The 19,091-nt window shown below is 61.6% G+C and overlaps 1 protein-coding gene across 3 annotated transcripts; it reads left to right on the forward strand.

The window, feature by feature from the left end:
- The first annotated feature begins 303 nt into the window (after nucleotides 1–303).
- IGSF9 (immunoglobulin superfamily member 9) lies at nucleotides 304–18,395 on the forward strand. 3 transcript variants are annotated; one of them, XM_008154258.3, is made up of 21 exons: nucleotides 304–422; nucleotides 2,551–2,841; nucleotides 3,044–3,232; nucleotides 7,963–8,115; nucleotides 8,957–9,111; nucleotides 9,314–9,431; nucleotides 11,022–11,163; nucleotides 11,263–11,408; nucleotides 11,500–11,642; nucleotides 12,920–13,060; nucleotides 13,499–13,615; nucleotides 13,825–13,975; nucleotides 14,177–14,300; nucleotides 14,488–14,663; nucleotides 14,923–15,173; nucleotides 15,322–15,406; nucleotides 15,500–15,682; nucleotides 16,215–16,257; nucleotides 16,582–17,442; nucleotides 17,618–17,745; nucleotides 17,929–18,395. In XM_008154258.3, the coding sequence occupies exons 2-21, from the start codon at nucleotides 2,784–2,786 to the stop codon at nucleotides 18,108–18,110; spliced, it is 3,546 nt and encodes a 1,181-aa protein (XP_008152480.2). In that variant the 5' UTR covers nucleotides 304–422; nucleotides 2,551–2,783; the 3' UTR covers nucleotides 18,111–18,395. The 3 variants fall into 3 exon arrangements, with proteins under 3 accessions (XP_008152480.2, XP_054567847.1, XP_054567846.1); XM_054711872.1 differs by lacking the exon at nucleotides 15,500–15,682; XM_054711871.1 differs by lacking the exon at nucleotides 304–422 and having other exon boundaries at nucleotides 2,362–2,841.
- Nucleotides 18,396–19,091: the final 696 nt, after the last annotated feature.

Consider the following 19,091-nt stretch of genomic DNA (forward strand, 5'->3'; position numbering starts at 1 on the left):
AGGCTCAGATTTCAACTCCGGCTGCCGGGTAGCGGAGGGAGGGGCCGGAGGGAGCGCACCCCGGAAGGAGGGCGCGCGGAGCCAGCCGAGGGCAGCTCCCGCGACTCCCGGAGCCCGGAGCCCCGGAGCCCGGAGCCCCGGAGCCCGGCCCCGACCCGCCGCCCTCCGGCCGCTCCGCCCGGCCGCCCCGCTCTCCGCCAGGGGGCGGCCTGCCCACGTGCGCGCCCTGCTCCCGCAAAACTACAAGTCCCAGGCCGCCCGGGGTCGCGCCCACCGCCTCGCCCTCCGCTGTCGGCTCCGGCCGCCGCGGGCGGGGATTGGCGGTCTCCAGGGCAACGGGAGGCTCTCGGGGCCTCGGAGGCGGGAGGCGGGTCCGCCCCCTATTGTGTCGCGGGTGGAGTGGAGCGGAGCGCGAGGAGCAGGTGAGGGCGTGGGCGTGCTGGAGGGGATGGGGCGGGAGTGTCTCGGGGGGCCGAGGAAGGTGCGGGAGTCGGGGGGACGGGAGAAAGCGGGAGTCCTTTGGCGAGAAGCGGAATTTTCTGGGGCGCGGAACTAGGGGAGTGTTGGGGAGCGAAGTGGCATTCTTGGTGGGTGGGTTCCCTGGGCACTGGAGGAGTTCTGGAGGCAATGCGTGTGTGTGCGTGTGTGCGTGTGTGTGTGTGTGTGTGTAGAGGGATGGTTCTGGTGGGTCCCAAAAGCAAGGAGTTCCAGGGGTCCAGAGAAGGCGAGGACGGAGGAAATTGGGGGTGAGGCATCAGAAGTGTGTAGTGGCCCCTGCTGGGAGCTCAGGTGGCTGGAGCATTGTGGGGACACACCAAGGTTGGTCTGATCCCGGGTCTGGGCACATAAGAATCAACCAATGAATGCATAAATAAGTGGAACAAGTCCATGTCTCTCTTCTCTTTCTCTCCTCCTCCTTACCTCCCCCTTTCTCTTTTTCTCCCTTTATCTCTTAAAAAAATCAATAAAAAACTTAAAGAAGTGTATTGGAAGCAGAGGCAGGGAAATTCCAGGGAGAAAGATTCCAGGGGAGTAGGTGGGAGAAGCCCCCGTGGGTGTGGACGTGGGTGTGGAGGCTGGAAGAGGCTGGAAGAGTTCCTGGAAGTGCAGAGGACCTGATGCAATTGGAGATCAGGTTCCAAAAATGGGCATTTGTGTGTGTGTGGGTGGGGGGTGGGAGGGCTGAGGGTGCTGTGAGAAGTAGAGATGACTGGAATGGGGATACTGGGAGAATGGAGTGCTGGGTGCTGGAGACCAGACAGGTGAGGACATGCTGGGGGCAGAGGAGTTGATACAGTTTTAGGAAAAGCGGAGGAATTCTGGAGAAACCTGGGTTACTAAGGTCCTCAGAAAGCTGAGCCAGGAGGTAATTGAGGGTTCTTATACACTTGGAAAAAAATTGTTGGGGAAGTATGGGAGAGCTGGTTAGAAGCAGTGGGGAGCAAGGGGAATGCTTCCCATGAGGTGCAGGACACACGGGGCCATGGAGGAGAGGCAGGGGTCAGGCTGAGAGACGGGGGATGCTTTATAGCCAGTGGGAAACCGTGAAGCCAAGAGTGGGGTGGGGACCTAGAGCAGAGTCCACTTGGATTTGCCAGGCCCAAGGCAGGCAGCACCCCACCCATCCCCAGGCCTCGCCCTATGGACTCATGGCTTTTTTGGCTTTTCATGGATCATGCCCCTAGGGGTGGGGAAAGGAGAGCCTGCAAACTCTGGGGAGTGGATATTGGAGGGGAGTGAGTGGCAGGAATTGGGGTGAGGCACTTGGGTCAGGGTGTCTGGTGGAGGGAGGCTGCCTGGCAGCATCATGAAGAGGAAGTGGGGCCAGATGCCAGCCCAGGGACCTGCCTAGACCTGGAGGGTGCTGCCCGGGCCCCCCATGCCAGCCTGGGGGAGAGGCAGTCCCCCTTCCGCAAGTCCCTGACTCACTCACTGCTGAAGCAGTGTTGGGAGGCTGAGTGGAGAAGGAGGGACTGGTCCCAGCTTCTAGGGTTTTCCGAGGCTGGGGAAACAGGACAAGGAATTGTGTGGGGTCCCCTGGGGGCCACTTTCTGGGGGTTCTTATCCATGCTTTGCCCCTGACGGGCTCTGTGCCCCTCTGAGTGAGGCTCTGAGTCTCAAGTTCCTTATCTGTCACTCGGGGAGTGACCTCCTATCAGCCAACTTTTTGTTCACATCAGAACTAAGGAAAGAGAAGGAAGAGGCTGGCCTGTGAGGGCTCATTTTCCGTACTCCCCCGAAAACAGTTTTCTGAGTGTGTATAGGAACCCCCAGTCTCCTCCCGCTTTAGTTTTCCGAGAACCTCAGCAACCCGGGTTTCCCAAGAAGCCCTCGGCGTTTTCTAAGACGTGCCCCCTCACGTGTCCCGACCTGCCTGGCCTCCCTCTGCCCGCACCCCCTGATCCTCCCGTGCTCTCTCTCAGGTCCTTTCCCCAGGGCCCGGTGCAAGATCTCTGGTCGCCTGTGTCCCTTCCTCCCACTTCTCTCCTTTCCCGTCCTTTGCTCTCCTCCTGGCTTGTCTCTAACCGTGGGGATTCTCCTCGTTTCCAGTACTGGCCACCTCTGGACGCCGCCTTGCATTTGGCATTTGGATCTGCCGTGCTCCAGAGAACAGCTTCTTCAGGTGTCTCCTGAGCCGCGTCCTCACTGTCCAGCGGAGTGGGAGCCGAAACCCGTCGCCTGATCAGAAGGACTGACCGGGCTTGCTGGGCGGTGGACATCCCAGGCCCCTCCCCCCGGGCCCCTGTGGACAGGGCGGGGCCGGGTGAGCAGGCAGCCAGGCTATGGTTTGGTGCCTCAGTCTGGCCATCCTCAGCCTGATCATCAGCCAGGGGGCTGACGGTGAGCTCGACTCCGGCACTCCCTGCTAGCTCTGGGGTGGGGGCGTTCCCCAGGGGTTCTCGGTGAGCATGTGAGGGTTCTGGAGAAGTTGAGGGTTCCCTCGACGACTCAGAGTCCTAGGGAGCCCCCCGAGATGCTGATGGGACCTCCCCTCTCAGCCCTGACCTGGGCCCCGCTCTCTCTCATGCCACCCGCCATGCAGGTCACGGGAAGCCTGAGGTGGTGTCGGTGGTGGGCCGGGCTGGGGAGAGCGCCGTGCTGGGCTGTGACTTGCTGCCCGCGGCTGGCCAGCCCCCGCTGCACGTCATTGAGTGGCTGCGCTTTGGGTTCCTGCTCCCCATCTTCATCCAGTTCGGCCTCTACTCTCCCCGCGTGGACCCAGATTACGTGGGTAAGACTCAGCCACCGGTCAGAGGGATCGCCAACAGAGAAGGGCTGGGTCGGGCGGGGAGGGGCTGTCTCCTTACTTGCTCTGTCCCTGCCTCAGCTCCACCGCTTCCAGTTGGCTTCATAAGCATGTGCTCCAAGCTGCATTTACACATGTGCGCGTGCGTGTGAACACACACACACACGCACACACATACACACGCACATGCTGTTTAGAACTCCATGTGGTCTGTTCCCAGGGAGATCCTGCAGCCCTGTGTCAAGTATCCAACTTCATTCTCTAATCGCTTTTCTAGATCTCATCACACAGCTCCCCAGACTCCATCCTGATCTCCCCTGGTCTCCCCATGTGGCCCTGTCCTGGTCCCCTGCCCTCTCCCTCCTCCACTGTCTTCAATGCTAGTTTGGGGCTCTTAGGCCCATAGGGCCTGGACTGATGGGCAGCAGGTGGGTGGGTCTACAGCCCGTCAGCTTGTCCGGTGGGAGCTCAGCCTGTGTGCAGAGGTGAGCTGGGGAGGGCCAGGCTCCCCAAGGACCAGCGAATGGAAGGGGCTGGGCTGGCTGCTGCTCCAAGGGGCTCCCGCCCGGACTGTAGAAGCGTGTGGAGGCCTCCCTGGGCCCCTCAGAGGGCTCAGCGTGCTCCTAATCCTGGCTGGAGCCTTGGCCTGAGAGGTTCAGTGCAGGTCTCAGAGGGCAGGGTGTGGGGGGGCCCAAGGTGGGGTCCCCTGTGAACTAAGGAGGAAGCCCAGGAAAGGCCTCCTGGGAGGTCCTTGCTGGCTGGAGGGGCTCTCCCTTTCCCGTTTTAGTTTGAATCCCGGAGAGGCCCTAGGATTGGCTGAGCTCTCTCCGAGGGGCTGGCCGACAAAGGGGAGGCGGCTGGGGCAGGTGCTGCCCCAGGGGAGAGTTTATTTTCAAACTGGGGGCAGTTGTTGGCAAACAGCCGAGTGGGAGCATATGTGTCTCCACAAGCCCCCTGGGAAGTGATGAAAGTGGGCTCTGGTTAGGACAAGCGGAGAGAGCGCGGCAGTGCCCACCCACCCTCCTCCCTGCCTCTGCCCGCCGGCTGGGAGGGGTGTGGGCTGCCTGGCTGAGGCCGGCAGGTGCAGAGGATGCCTGACTGAGGCAGAGGGAGGACAAGAGGGAGAAGGGCTTTTCCTGAGACCCCACCAGGCAGATGTGCAACTATCTTCCCTCTGTCCCCCGCTTCCCTCCACTAACCCCCACCCCCAGCACCATCCTGCTTTGGGGTCTGACCAGCAACTGGGCTACCTGCGGGGTTTCTGTCTGTCGGGCCGTCACCCATGGGGCTTTCTTCCTACCCCTCCCCTTTGTGTCCACCCTGCCCAGTCTGGAGCCCCTGGCTGGGCCAGGGCTAGTCCTCTGAGTCTGGTCCCAGGCTGGAGGTTGGGGGATGGTCCCTGGGCCCATTAACTCCTTACTGCCTCCCAGTGTGGAAGGGGCCTCTCACCCTTTGTGTAGGGGACTCTGAACTGCCGTTGCTAGGCAATGGGAGGTAGAGGTTGCTAATGACTCTTCTGCCCTGTCATAAACCCTCCCGGCAAGTGAAGGGGCCATGGCCTGGGACTGTGTGAGGCTGGTGCCTAGAATGTGGGAGGGACCGTGAAAGAGACAGGAGCTTTAGGGCCTGGACCGAAGGGAAAGCTTCCAGCCATGGAGGATTCCAGAACCAATCTAGCGGAGGAGGCTGGATTTATAGACTAGGTTGGAAGTAGTAAAAGGCCGTATAAAGCCAGCTAGTGCTAACTACCAGGATTAAGTCCGACACAGTGTGAAGTGCCGGCATGGAGCGCGCCTGCGTGGTGTGACCGTGGCCGGGCACCAGGGGACAGAGGCGTGCTTCACCTTTCCTGGGGTGGGTCTTAGGCCAGTCCCTCTATTCCATGGGACCTGCTTTTGGTTTTTTGACTTTTGTGCTGTATTTCTTGGTAGTTTCAAGGTGCACCAAACAGCAGGAGGGACATGAGTTTTTTTCTCTGTCCTGACTTACAATCAGTTATCTTATTCTGCTTTAGAATGCCCCCGATCCCTCCAGTCATCTCCCCTTACTGCCTTTTGTCCTCCCAAACCCTCTGCGTGGTCACAGCTTCCTGGAGACCTTCTGTACTCCTCTCGCTTCAGAGTCTCTTGGAATATCTGGGCGCAGTTAGCGCCATTGTTTGGAACTGCGTGTACGTGAACTTGCACGTGAACGTGAGTGTGGGTCCCCTGCCTGCTGAGAGCTTGCGAGAGGGGGGATGCATCTCCTGTTCCTTTATCCCTGCAGGCAGGGAGGCCTCAAGTCCTTCAGGCTCTGGCCCCACGGGTGGAGGGTGCGCCTCCAGGAGGTGGACCAAGGACTCAGGTGGACTCAGGACTGCCCGCCCTGGCCATCTTCCTGTTCTGCGATGGGTCTAGTGGCCCGCATCGCACGGAAAAGTTAGGACAGGCAGTGCCTTCGCTGATGTTCTGGTCAGCACACTAGGAACGGTTACCACGGGCTTCTCACACCCGGAGCGAGCACGCTGAGAGTGCTCCGTGCTGGTGCCTTGCGCGTTGCATGCTCCTGACAGCAGCGTGCGGCGAAAGCATGACCGTCTGAGAAAGAAGGCCTGGCTTTGGCACTAACTAGTCGTGTGATTTCGGAAGGAAGCTTACTATCAGTTCCTTCCTGTGTAATGGGATTTTGGGGAGGATGAAATACGGTGACAGTGCACAGCCCATATTCAACATTCAGTTTCCCTTCCTCTTCTGCCTTCTCTGTAGAGATGAAGATCACCACAATGAAAAGTTACTGTCACATGGCAGTCAGAGGAGGTCGCAGCCTGCCGTCTGTGGGGTGCGGGCGGGTAGATGAGGGTTCCTGAGGAATGTTATGGTGGGTGGAGAGGTGTGATTATGTTAAATATTTACCTGCAGGTCCTAGGCTTATCTCCTAGGTGGAGATTTAAACACCCAGCCCTTTAAACAGGCCCACCCTTCCTAGGGAATCCACACCCCCGGACTTCATTCCTGGGGGGAAAAGTCCCCGCGCATGATCACAGAGCCGGCCTCCACTTAGTCATTCCCTTCCCAGACGGCAGTGGGGCGCCATGGGGTCAGACTGTAGTTCAGAAAGGTCACCTCTCTAGGGGGGAGAGGTTAGAATGGAAGCAGATGGGGTGGGGTGAGTGCACAGACAGCTTTAGGGTTTCTAGTATTAGGAGGGCTAATTTGGGGCACAGTCTGGTCAGAGTGGGCACAGTGTGGTCACCACATGGGAAGTGCAGGTGGGGTGGGCAGCGGATGGATGCAGAGGGCTCAGCGGGCGGAGGGAGACCTCGCAGTAGGCTGTCAGAGTCATGCAGGTGACAGAGACCCAGGACTAAACTAAGGTGAGGGAGGGAGAGGAGGAACGGCTGTGTGGGCAGAATATGAGAGATTTCCTGGACAGGCAGAGGGGGAGGTGACGGCGAGAGGAACAGGCGATGCTGGGTTTCTGGGCGCGGGGCTCGGTGCACGGCGGTGCTGTTCCCCGCTACAGGGTAAGGAAAGGGAGGGGTGTGTTATGAGGCGTGGGCCGGGGCCGGGATTGAATGCAGGTTGCTGATTTCAAATCTTGAGCTCATTTATTTGCTCACCAATCTTTATCTGAGCACCCGCTGCTGCCGGGCGCCATGCTGCCTACCTTCCCTACATGATCTCTCCCCTCCACTCCACCCCGAGTTCTCTCTCATTTCACAGATGAGGACACTGAAGTTGAGAGAGATTAGGGTGCATAGCAGAGCTGCCATTCTTTCTTTTTTTTAAAAAAAATGTATATTTTATTGATTTTTTACAGAGAGGAAGGGAGAGGGATAGAGAGTTAGAAACATCGATGGGAGAGAAACATCGATCAGCTGCCTCCTGCACACCCCCTACTGGGGATGTGCCCGCAACCAAGGTACATGCCCTTGACTGGAATCGAACCCGGGACCCTTCAGTCCGCAGGCTGACGCTCTATACACTGAGCCAAACCGGTTAGGGCAGAGCTGCCATTCTTTCTGCATTGCACTGCCAGGGACCCATGAAGCTGTATGGGATGCAGCGCTGTCGGGAGTTGCTGAGGGATTTGGGGGCACCCTCCGTCCCTGGTGGGGTGGTGTAGATGCCAAGGGAGGTGGGGGTGCAGTGTCTGCCTGTGCTGGGCTGTGTGGCCCTGTGGAGCTCTATGTCATCAGCTGGGGCCTGGGTTCCCTGGGGTGTGAGGGGGTGGGGTGAGGAGGCTGCTGACCTTGCTGCCTGGCTGGGCTGGACGCCGGCCACCCAAAGGCGCTTAGGCCGCTGATAATAGCCCCGAGGGATTAGGGCCTTTGAGAGAGTAGGTCTGGGTCTCTGCTTAGGCCCCCGACACTGCTGAGCGCCCGGGACAGAGTCCTGTGGCAGGAGGAGTACTCATGGGATGGGCAGGTCCTGAAGAATCCAAGGATACGCCGTGTTGGCTCTTCAACTGCTCCCCGCACTGCCCCGGAAGCTGTCCACCTCTTTAGTTCTGGGTTTCCCTTTGTCTGGACTGGTCCCGTCCGCTGATGCAGGAGCAATGAGAGGGGCTGACGAGGGACCTGCCCTCCGTGGCCCTCGGTGCCTCTCTAGACCCACTCCATCAGGGTAACTGGGAGAGACTGGGCCCAGTGATGACGTCTGAGAATGACGGGTGTGACTAGGGCTTGGGGCTCCCTTGGGTCCCTGCAGCACCCTGATTCAGGGCTCCTCCTCCAGGGCGAGTCCGCCTGCAGAAGGGGGCGTCTCTCCAGATCGAGAGGCTCCGGGTGGAAGACCAGGGCTGGTACGAATGCCGCGTGCTCTTCCTGGACAAGCACAGCCCCGAAGACGATTCCGCTAACGGCTCCTGGGTGCACCTCACAGTCAATTGTATGGAGCTGGGAGCAGGGTGATGGGGCCCCTGGTGGTGGTGGTGGCGGTGGTGGTGGTGGTGGTGGTGGCGGTGGTGGTAGGGGGTGATGGGGCCCCTGGTGGTGGTGGTGGCGGTGGTGGTGGTGGTGGTGGTGGCGGTGGTGGTAGGGGGTGATGGGGCCCCTGGTGGTGGTGGTGGCGGTGGTAGGGGGTGATGGGGCGGAGGAGTATGGCAGATTCTCGCCCCACCCTTGCTGACACCCTTATTTGCTCTCATTGTTTGCATTCTGCCCCTCCCACCCCACTCCTGCCCTTTCCGGTCTTCGAAATCCAGTCTTTCTCTTCCCCTCTCTTCCCTGCTCCTGCCTCCCTGGCCAGGAGGGAGTCATGGGTAAGGGGTGGGGGCTCTTGGGCCCTGAGTGAAACACAGATCACATATATACAGCATATTTTTACAAAAATAGCTTTTAACCCAATACCACGTGAATTCTCTCTCAACCCTGAGAAGGAAGGAGGTCATATGTATTCCCATTTTGTAGATGAGTGGACAGGGGCACAGGGAGGCTGGGTCATGCCACTGATTGGGGGCAGAGTGGAGTCTAGAACCCTGGCCTGATGCCCAGAACAGTGCTCTTCTAGGGGGCACCTGGCTCTGAGCACCCTGCCCGTGCTAAGACCCCACTACCAACTCTGCAGACCAGCTTCAGGCTGGGCTGGTGCAGTCCTCATTCAGCCCTGAGAGCAGCAGACAGGGTGGCCCTGGGCTGGGGGTGCCTGTGAAGCTGGGCAGCCCTGGTCTGTCTCCCTGCCTGCAGGCGGGGAGCTCCTCTGGCAGCCCCTGATGCCGCTCTCTTTGCAGCACCCCCTCAATTCCTGGAGACGCCTCCTCAGGTGCTGGAGGTGAAGGAACTGGAGCCCTTGACCTTGCGCTGTGTGGCCCACGGCAGCCCCCAGCCTCATGTGACTTGGAAGCTCCGAGGACGGGACCTCAGCCAGGGCCAGGGCCTGATGCAGGTGAATCCTGCTGCTGGCTGGCATGAGGGGCAGGTGGAGGTGTGGGAGCGGGGCTGTAGGACAGAGCTGGCAAAGGCCAGAGGAGGGGGGCTTTCCTTTGGTTTCCTGAGCCTGGGGTGCTGCCTCCCTCTGCTGGCCAACCTTGGAAATGCAGAGCCTGAGGCCTGCTGGAGGGGGCCTCCCCCCTCCACTCCTACCCTAGGTGCAGAACGGGACGCTGTGGATCCGGCGGGTGGAGCGAGGCAGCTCGGGGATCTACACCTGCCAGGCCTCCAATTCTGAGGGCAGCACCACCCACGCCACGCAGCTGCTTGTGCTAGGTGCGCTGTGGGGAGGGCCGGGAGCAGGGACACCTATGTGGAAGGCCTGAAAGGATCAGTAAACAGACAAATAGACATTTAGTGCAAAGTGATGCAGACTAGAGGCCAAAGCATGGGTGCTGGTGTTGGTTCATGAGCCATGTGGCCCCCGGTTCCCCCATCTGTATAAAGAGGTTCATATCAACTACCACACATTCCAGGGCGGTGACAAGAATTGAATTACTGATCAGCACATAGTGATTCCTGGCCAAGACCTTCCCCTTCCCTTTATTTTATTTTTTTATTTTTTATATATTTTATTGACTTTTTACAGAGAGGAAGAGAGAGAGGGATAGAGAGTTAGAAACATCGATGAGAGAGAAACATCGACCAGCTGCCTCTTGTACACCCCCTACTGGGGATGTGCCCGCAACCAAGGTACATGCCCTGGACCGGAATCGAACCCGGGACCCTTGAGTCCGCAGGCCGACGCTCTATCCACTGAGCCAAACCAGTTTCGGCAAGACCTTCCCTTTAGAATGAGAGCTGAGCAATAGAAGGCCTGGACTCTGCCTCCCTCGAGCCCCTGAAAGGCCGTGTTGGGAATGGTTGAGGGTGAGGTCTTTGGTGTTGGGAAGCCTGGCTGTGCCTCTCACCTTCCCTGCTGACCTCGGGAAGCCACCTCACAGCCTCTCCGCCTCTGAGCCTTCGTTTCTTCACGGGTCCCGACCACACAGGCTCTGCTGAGGGTGAAAGGCGATGATGAGCATGCGTGGCAGAGCCCCTGGGAGCAGAGAGGGGCGCGGGCAGCGCAGCGGCAGCTGCTGGAGCGGTGGCTCTGTGGCTTGGCCAGGCTCTCAGGAAGCGCTCCCGGGATGGGGGTTCAGGAAGCAAAGGCCTGGGACAGGAGTGAGCCTGGCACAAGGCGCGGCGAGCTGCCGGCACGTACCTGACAGGGCTGTCCGCAGGCGCTGACATGTGAAACGATGGCTGGCCAGGCGGGGAGGGATGGGATCGGCAGGGCGGAGTCAGGGAGTCGGAGCTGCCCATGGTAGGAGACATCGGTGCATGGATGGCCATCCGAGGGGGAGAGGTGAGGGCCTGGGCTCAGGATCCCTGTAGCATCTGGGGGTAAGGTACTCGGTACCTGGATTAGGGGAGGAGACACAGATGATTTAAGGCAGGTGTCCTCAAACTACGGCCCACGGGCCAAATGCGGGTGTTTTTGCCATTTTGTTTTTTTACTTCAAAATAAGATATGTTCAGTGTGCATAGGAATTTGTTCATAGTTTTTTTTTTTAAACTATAGTCTGGCCCTCCAACCGTCTGAGGGACAGGGAACTGGCCCCCTGTTTAAAAAGTTTGAGGACCCCTGATTTAAGGGGTGGCAGATGAGGGGTATAGAAGGTGACTGAGAGAGTTAAACCTGGTACACCCTTCGCTAACACACACACACACACACACACACACACACACACACACACACACACACACGGTTTCAGGCAGGAGGAGCCGGGTGCAGGAGTGTTCTAGAGTAAGAACGGTAAAAGTGAACTCCGGTGTCTGGGAAGACTGTGGCTGAGGCCCCTCCCTCCCCTTGTGCTCCCACAGGACCCCCAGTCATCGCGGCACCCCCCAAGAACAGCACGGTCAATGCCTCCCAGGATGTTTCCTTGGCCTGCCGGGCCGAGGCGTACCCTGCCAACCTCACCTATAGCTGGTTCCAGGACAGCGTCAATGTCTTCCACATTAGGTGGGGCTCTGAGGGATGGGGCGGGGACTGGTGGGCAGGTTTTGGGGAGCCTCTTGGCTGAGCCAGGCCTGGACTCCTCCCCTCCATGCCACGTTGCAGCCGCCTGCAGTCGCGCGTGCGGATCCTGGTGGACGGGAGCCTGTGGCTGCAGGCGGCCCAGCCTGATGATGCCGGCCGCTACACCTGCGTGCCCAGCAACGGCCTCCCGCACCCGCCTTCAGCCTCAGCCTACCTCACTGTGCTCTGTAAGCCTGGCCCCTGCTCCCCTCAGAGCCTGCTCCCGCCCCTGGGCCAGGCCAAGCGCCTCCTGCATAATTTGCCACCGTTTCCCCTCAGACCCAGCCCAGGTGACAGCGATGCCTCCTGAGACGCCCCTGCCCATAGGCATGCGAGGGGTGATCCGGTGCCCAGCTCGTGCCAATCCCCCGCTGCTCTTCGTCAGCTGGACCAAGGATGGGCAGGCCCTGCAGCTGGACAAGGTACAGGCGTACAGGCTTGGGGCGGGGAGGAAAGCCTCAGCTTTTCTAGTCGGGACAGCTGGGGCGGAGTTCGTTCAGTCTGATTTAATTCACCGACTGGAACATACACAGTTGCCGGGCACTGTGCAGGGTGCTGCGTGGGGAGCCGAGCAGAGAGACCTCCGTGCTTCAGGAGGGCACAGCCTAGACGCGGCAGGGACAGCCACAGGGACACTGCTGGAAGGCCAGGATGGCACTGGTCGGGGATAGAGCAGCTTCCGTCTGGGACTTCTGTGGTGGGCCTTGGAGGGTGGACCGACATTCCATGCAGAAACCAGGGCCCAGAGGCAAAAGGCACCCCAGTGCGTCTAGGACACAATGAGCCACCCAGCGTTGGGGGGAGTGCCTGGGTGGATGCGCATGTGCACAGGAAGCTGGGAAGGCAGGCTGGTGCCGAAAGGAAGAGCTCTGGATGCAAGGTAATATGACCTCATCCCAAGGAGATTGGGATCTTTTGTTTGTCTGCAAAGACTATAAATTCCTTGTGGGCTAGGACTGCATCTTTTAGTCCGAGTGTCCCCAGGGTTTGGGCAGTGATCGTTCTCAGTATGTCTTTGTTGAATGTTGGGAGGAAAAGTCTAAAGGCAGTTGGAGGCAGTGAAGCTGCTTGAGCGACGGTGTGGCAGCAGGAGTTGCGCTTGTTGGCTGGAACGGAGGGGGAGGGGGGGGGCAGGGAGAGGGGCTCAGGGGCTGTCGAAGTGGTCCAGGCGGAGGCTGTGTAGCTTGAGTTAGCGAGGAGGACATGAAGATGGATGGGCCTCACGTCTAGACAAGAGGCCTTCCCAGGAGGACAGACCTGGTGAGTATGTGCACGGGGAGCGAGGGCGAATGAGGACTTCGAGGTCAGCAAGGACAGTGCGGCCGTTAACAGAAATAGGGAGGCCAGGGACAGGATCTGGTTTGGGGTGGAAGGCGCTGAATTAAGTCATGGAGTGCTGGGAAGACAAACAGACGATGAGGTCCCAGCAGGCTGGGCGCGCCCACGCCGCTCACCTGCAGGGGGCGCCATCCACACTGTACTCCCCGGAGTTGTGCAGTGCTGGCCTTCATGCCCGTGGGAGTGGCCCCTCTCGGGGAGAGGGAGATAGAGGACTGGGCTGCGGAGAGGTCAGGCCTGGAGGCTGAGCTGCGGTGTCCTCTGCAGAGCCGTGGGCTTCCTCCGCCCTGGCGTGGCCTCTCGCCACCTCGGTTTTGCCTCTGCTGACTTCTTTCTCATTGTCATCTCCTCTTCCCTCCAGTTCCCCGGCTGGTCCCAGGGCGCAGAAGGCTCGCTGGTCATTGCCCTGGGGAATGAGGATGCTCTGGGGGAATACGCCTGCACCCCTTACAACAGCCTTGGCACGGCAGGGCCCTCCCCAGTGACCCGAGTGCTGCTCAAGGTGAGGCCCCGGGTTGGCCGCAGCGGTGGGGCAGGCGGCCGAGATGCACCCTGCGTGGACACCGGGCTGGAAGCGAGGTGTGTGGGTGTGTGTGTTGGGGGGCGGGCTTCCAAGTCTCTGTTTCTTGTGTGGTCACGGCAGCAGCGGTCAGATGCCGCCCCAGAGTCCTTTTGCAGAGGTGGGTGCTGAGGAGATGGGCCGTCAGTCACACGGCGCATCCACAGTCAGATACTCGTTCCACCCCCACCCTCACTGACCTTGACCTGTACACCTCCAGGGAGGCCTCCCAGCGCCCCAGTCTGCCCTGTCCCACCAAGGGAACAGAGACCCAGTTAGAGAGAGAGGGAGAGATGAGCCTGAGGCGCGCTGGGACGGGGAGCCCCAGAACGGGGACACAGAGTGAGAGAGGCCCTTCCCAATGCCGGCTCTGGCTTGCAGGCCCCCCCAGCTTTTCTAGAACGGCCCAAAGAAGAATATTTCCAAGAAGTAGGGCGGGATCTACTCATCCCCTGCTCTGCGCGAGGAGACCCTCCTCCGACGGTCTCTTGGGCCAAGGTAAGGCTCCGGAGCTGCGTGGCTATCCTCTGCCGGCGCATCCCTGCTCTCCATGCCCCCGGCCAGCCATCGTGTGGGAAGGAGGGCGGGGGAAGGGAAGGGCTCTCAGACGCAGGGCGGGGAGGAAGCTGGAGCTGCCGGAGAGAGAAGGGGTGCCCGTGGTGAGGGGTGGCTGCGTGTGTCCTCAGGGCTGACCAGTGGTTCCGCAGGTGGGCCGGGGGCTGCAGGGCCAGGCCCAGGTGGACAGCAACAGCAGCCTCCTCCTGCGACCACTGACCAAGGAGGCCCATGGGCGCTGGGAGTGCACCGCCAGCAATGCCGTCGCCCGCGTGGCCACCTCCACGAACGTCTACGTGCTGGGTCAGTGGCCGCACAGCCGGCTGGGGCTGCAAGAAACCCTGTGGGGCAGGAGACGGGGAATCGGTCTTGAAGGCTCAGATAGGATGGTGGGTGGGGAACCCCTGGGACGATGGGTGGAGGGCAGAGGCCCCGGGTTCCCCTTCGTTCTTCACATTCCTTCAGGGCCCCGACCATAATCCCTCCCCCCACCCCTCTACCCAGGCACCAGCCCCCACGCTGTCACCAACGTGTCCGTGGCGCCCTTGCCCAGGGGTGCCAACGTCTCCTGGGAGCCTGGCTTTGATGGCGGCTATCTGCAGAGATTCAGCGTCTGGTACACCCCATTGTGAGTGCCCCAGGCCACTCCTCTCTTCCCCACTCTGGTTCTCTCTGGCCTTCTGCCCTTCCCCCCGCCCCCCCCCCCCCCCCCCCCCCCGCCCCGCTCTGCCCCAGCCCTGCCCAACTCCGCTGCTTTACTTACGGAGAACCCTAGGTGACCCTGGTTGATGAGGCCCCGTTTCCTCACGCTCTAGGGCCAAGCGTTCGGACCGAGCCCACCACGACTGGTTGTCCCTGGCGGTGCCCGTGGGGGCCGCTCACCTCCTTGTGCCAGGGCTGAAGCCCCACACCCAGTACCAGTTCAGTGTCCTGGCTCAGAACAAGCTGGGCAGCGGGCCCTTCAGCGAGATCGTCCTGTCTGCCCCTGAAGGTGAGCGACCTCTCCCCCCACAGAGGCGGATGAGGGTGGGGAGGGGCTGGCAGGGGAAGCTGGATATGGGGGGGGGGGCCTGGGTGGGAGGATGCGAAGGTGCTGGGCAGCTTGGGGTCCAGAGGGGTTTGTGGAGCATGATCCAGGCTTGTCTTAGGGGCTCTGGGAGAATGGTGGGCACTGGCGGCCCCGGAAGGCCCGGGGCCGAGGGGAAGGCGCTGGGAATTCTATTTCTACCCTGCCTATCTGTCCCACCCAGGGCTTCCTACCACACCAGCTGCCCCCCCACTTCCTGTCACAGAGATGCCGCCGCCCCTGTCCCCGCCCCGAGGTCTGGTGGCAGTGAGGACACCCCGGGGGGTACTGCTGCACTGGGATCCCCCCGAAATGGTCCCTCAGAGACTGGATGGCTACATCCTAGAGGGCCGCCAAGGCGCCCAGAGCTGGGAGGTGCTGGACGGGGCCGTGGCGGGCGCGGAGGTGCAGCTGCTGGTGCCTGGCCTCATTAAGGTTGGTGTGGGAAGCAGGCACGGGGTTCTGCGGTTCTCCGGGCCCCCGCTCCATTCCCCAAACCCAGATCGGGCCGTCTTCCCGGCTTCCTACTCCCCCGTCACCTCCCACGGCCGGGCCCTGACCTCCCCGAACTCCCCTCCCCCAGGATGTCCTCTACGAGTTTCGCCTCGTGGCCTTGGCCGGCGGCTACGTCAGCAGTCCCAGCAACTCGGCCAACGTCTCCACCTCTGGTGAGAACCTGGAGGGAGGGCCGGGGCCGGGGCCTCGGGGCGCGGAGCCCACCGACTCTGGACACTGGCCCTCCCTCATGGCTCCTTGCGCAGGCCTGGAGGTCTACCCATCCCGCACCCAGCTGCCAGGCCTCCTGCCACGGCCCGTGCTGGCTGGCGTGCTGGGTGGGCTCTGCTTCCTGGGGGTGGCCGTCCTCGTGAGCATCCTGGCTGCTTGCCTCACCAGCCGCCGCAGGGCTGCCCGCCGCCGCCGCCACTGCAAGCGCCTCCGCCAAGGTAGGGCCAGCCGCCCCCTCAGCTCCCCCCCTAAAGTAGGGCCAGCCACCCCCTCAGCTCCCCCCTCCAAGGTAGGGCCAGCCGCCCCCTCAGCTCCCCCCTCCAAGGTAGGGCCAGCCGCCCCCTCAGCACCCCCCTCCAAGGTAGGGCCAGCCGCCCCCTCAGCACCCCCCTTCAAGGTAGGGCCAGCCGCCCCCTCAGCACCCCCCTCCAAGGTAGGGCCAGCCGTCCCCTCAACACCCCTCTCCAAGGTAGCGCCAGCCGCCCCCTCAGCACCCCCCTCCAAGGTAGGGCCAGCCGCCCCCTCAGCTCCCCCCTCCAAGGTAGGGCCAGCCGCCCCCTCAGCTCCCCCCTCCAAGGTAGGGCCAGCCCCCATCAGTCAGCGCCTCCTGCTTGGAGGAAATCCCCGCGCCCAGCACCCCTCCTGCACCCAGCCTTGCCTACCCTGTTCCCAGCCGGATGGGGTGAGGGCTGTGCCTGGGTCCTGGAGAGCCCTGGTTTGCCTGTGTCACCTCTGGTTCTGCCCTTACAGATCCACCTCTTCTCTTCTCTCCACCCCGGTTGTCATCTCCACTGTAAGTCCTTCCTCCTCTGGGCTTCTCTCTGCCCCCCCCCCCCCGCTCCCCCCGCCCACAGTGTGCCCCTATCCTCTGCTCCTTCCCTGTCCCCGGGTAGGAGTTGGGAGAGGCGGCGCAGAGTGGGAGGGAGGTGAGGATGGGTGCAGAGCCCAGCCTGGGGGTGCTCCAGGGTTGCCTGTGCCTCCCTCCACCTCCGTGTGGGTCCTTGCTCACTGGCTTTCCTAGCTCTGCTCCGTCGTGTACCAAACCCCGCCAGGCCCAACCATGGTTCCTGGGACGGGGACTGGCGCTTACCACAGGCCCTGATCTGTCCTTCCCCAGCTCTGCTCCAGGCTCGGGCAGTCCTGACAGCGTGGCCAAGCTGAAGCTCCGGGGTTCCCCAGCCCCCAGCCTGCGCCAGAGCCTGCTCTGCGGGGAGCCTGCTAGGACCCCCAGCTCCCCTCCAGGCCCTCCACCGAGCCAGGGGCCCTTGCCCCTGGAGCCCATTTGCCGGGGACCAGATGGGCGCTTTGTGTTGGGACCCAACGTGGAGACCCCCCAAGAAAGGCCAGGTCCCGAGCAGGCTGAAGCTCGGACCCCAGCCTGGCACCAGGCCAGGTCCTATGACTGCAGCAGCAGCAGCCCCACAGGGCTGCCCCAGCCCCTCTGCATTACAGACATCAGCCCTGTGGGGCCCTCTCCCGCCGCCCCGCCCAGCCCCCTGCCGGGAACGGGCCCCCTGCTGCAGTACCTGAGCCTGCCCTTCTTCCGGGAGATGAATGTGGATGGTGACTGGCCCCCTTTGGAGGAGCCTGCTTCTGCTGCACCCCCAGATTACAGGGACATCCGGCCCTGCCCGCCCTCATCTCTCCTTCAGCCCCTGGATTCCCCTCCTGCATCCCCCCGGGCAGGGCTTCCTGGGGCTGTGGTCAGGGCTGGGGCTGCCCCCGAGGGCCCGTACACAGCGCTGGCCGACTGGACACTGAGGGAACGGCTGCTGTCCGGCCTTCTCCCTGCCGCCCCTCGGGGCAGCCTCACCAGCCAGAGCAGCGGGCGGGGCAGCGCCTCTTTCTTGCGGCCCCCCTCCACCGCCCCCTCAGCCGGAGGCAGCTACCTCAGCCCCGCTCCGGGAGACACCAGCAGCTGGGCCAGCGGCCCGGAGAGGTGGCCCCGGAGGGAGCATGTGGTGACCGTCAGCAAGAGGTGAGGCAGTCCCTGCCCATCCCTGCCCATCCCTGCCATCGTCTCATCTCGGACTGTGTCCCCACCCTCTCCTGACACCGCCTTCTCTGCTCCGCTCCCACTGTGCCTGAATTCGGGAAGTTCAGGTTCAGGCTTTTCTGGCCACCCTTCCCCCCACATTTGTCTCTTTTTACAGGAGGGACACATCTGTGGACGAGAACTATGAATGGGACTCAGAATTCCCTGGGGACATGGAATTGCTGGAGACCCTGTGCCTGGGCCTGGCTGGCCCTCGGCCCGGACCTGAAGCGGAGCCAGAGCTAGGTGTGTGAGCCCGCCAGAAGGCAGGCACTCCTGGCCTTGCTGTTCCACCACCCACAGCCTTAGGGCCCAACTGTTCCCGGTTGCCCCCTGGGGTCATGTGACGACCTGCAGGCCCTGGGGAGCCTCATGGTGCCAGTGAACCTCAAGACGGTTTCCTCTCCTTGTTCTGCCCTCCTCTGGCAGGTGCAAAGACTCCAGAGGTGGGCTGCCTCCTGGGCACGGCCCCGGCGCCGGGCCCCGAGGCCCGCTGTGCTGCCCTGCGGGAGGAATTCCTGGCCTTCCGCCGCCGCCGAGACGCCGCTAGGGCCTGGCTCCCCGCCTATCGACAGCCGGTCCCCCATCCTGAACAGGCCACGCTGCTGTGAACACCCTCATGGGAGGCAGCGTGAAGGCACAGGGCCCCTGTGAAGGAGGCTCCAGCCAGACCCAGCTCCGCCTGGGAAACTGCCCCCGCCCCGTCGAGGCCCAGGCACAGAGCCTGATGGTGGGCTGGGGTGGGCGTGGTGCGGGATGTGTGTGCTGAGCCTGGGGACTAGAGCAGGGATCCTAGGTCTGCTGGAGGGCGTGTGTGTGTGTGTGTGTGTGTGTGTGTGTGTGTGTGTGTGTGTTTGTGGTGTGGGTGAGGTTTTATACAGGTGAATAAAGAAAGTCTGGAAAAATGTTTCTCTGTTGTCTGACTTCGAATCTGAGGGGAGGGGGGGGGGGAATCTCCAACCCTTGAAAGGAGGGCATTCTTTCTAAGTGAACGGAGGAGCATTCAACGTCCATTCAGAAAGCACGTATTGAGCGCCTACTGAAGTCGGCTACCACAGACCAGCCACCAAGCTCGACGCTGAGAAAACAGAGTTCACGAAGTCAAGCCCTGCCCTTGGGTCCTTTCTAGTCGGCGGGGCAGACGAGAAGAAATAGCTGGAGCATGATGCGATGGGTGCCGTGATAAAGCCGTGCCTTGGTTGTTGTGGCAGCACAAAGGAAGGAGTCAACAGAGCGCTTACAGCATGTGCTGGGACCAACGCCTCCTGTGGGGGATCCTCAGAGCTTTCCCAGGGAGAGGGAACAAAGATGGCCAACAGCCGGGCACGCGGACGTGCAGGCACTGCTCTCCAAGCCGTACTTGTAGCAGTTCATTCTCTAAACGGGGGTAGGGAGGTAGTCCTATGCAGAGGCCGGCAAACTCATTCGTCAACAGAGCCAAATATCAACAGTACGACGACTGAAATTTCTTTGGAGAGCCCAATGTTTTAAACTTAAACTTCTTCTAACGCCACTTCTTCAAAATAGACTCGCCCAGGCCGCGGTATTTTGTGGAAGAGCCACACTCAAGGGGCCAGAGAGCCGCATGTGGC

This window comes from Eptesicus fuscus, chromosome 22, assembly GCF_027574615.1.
Source record: "Eptesicus fuscus isolate TK198812 chromosome 22, DD_ASM_mEF_20220401, whole genome shotgun sequence".
Lineage (NCBI taxonomy): Eukaryota > Metazoa > Chordata > Mammalia > Chiroptera > Vespertilionidae > Eptesicus > Eptesicus fuscus.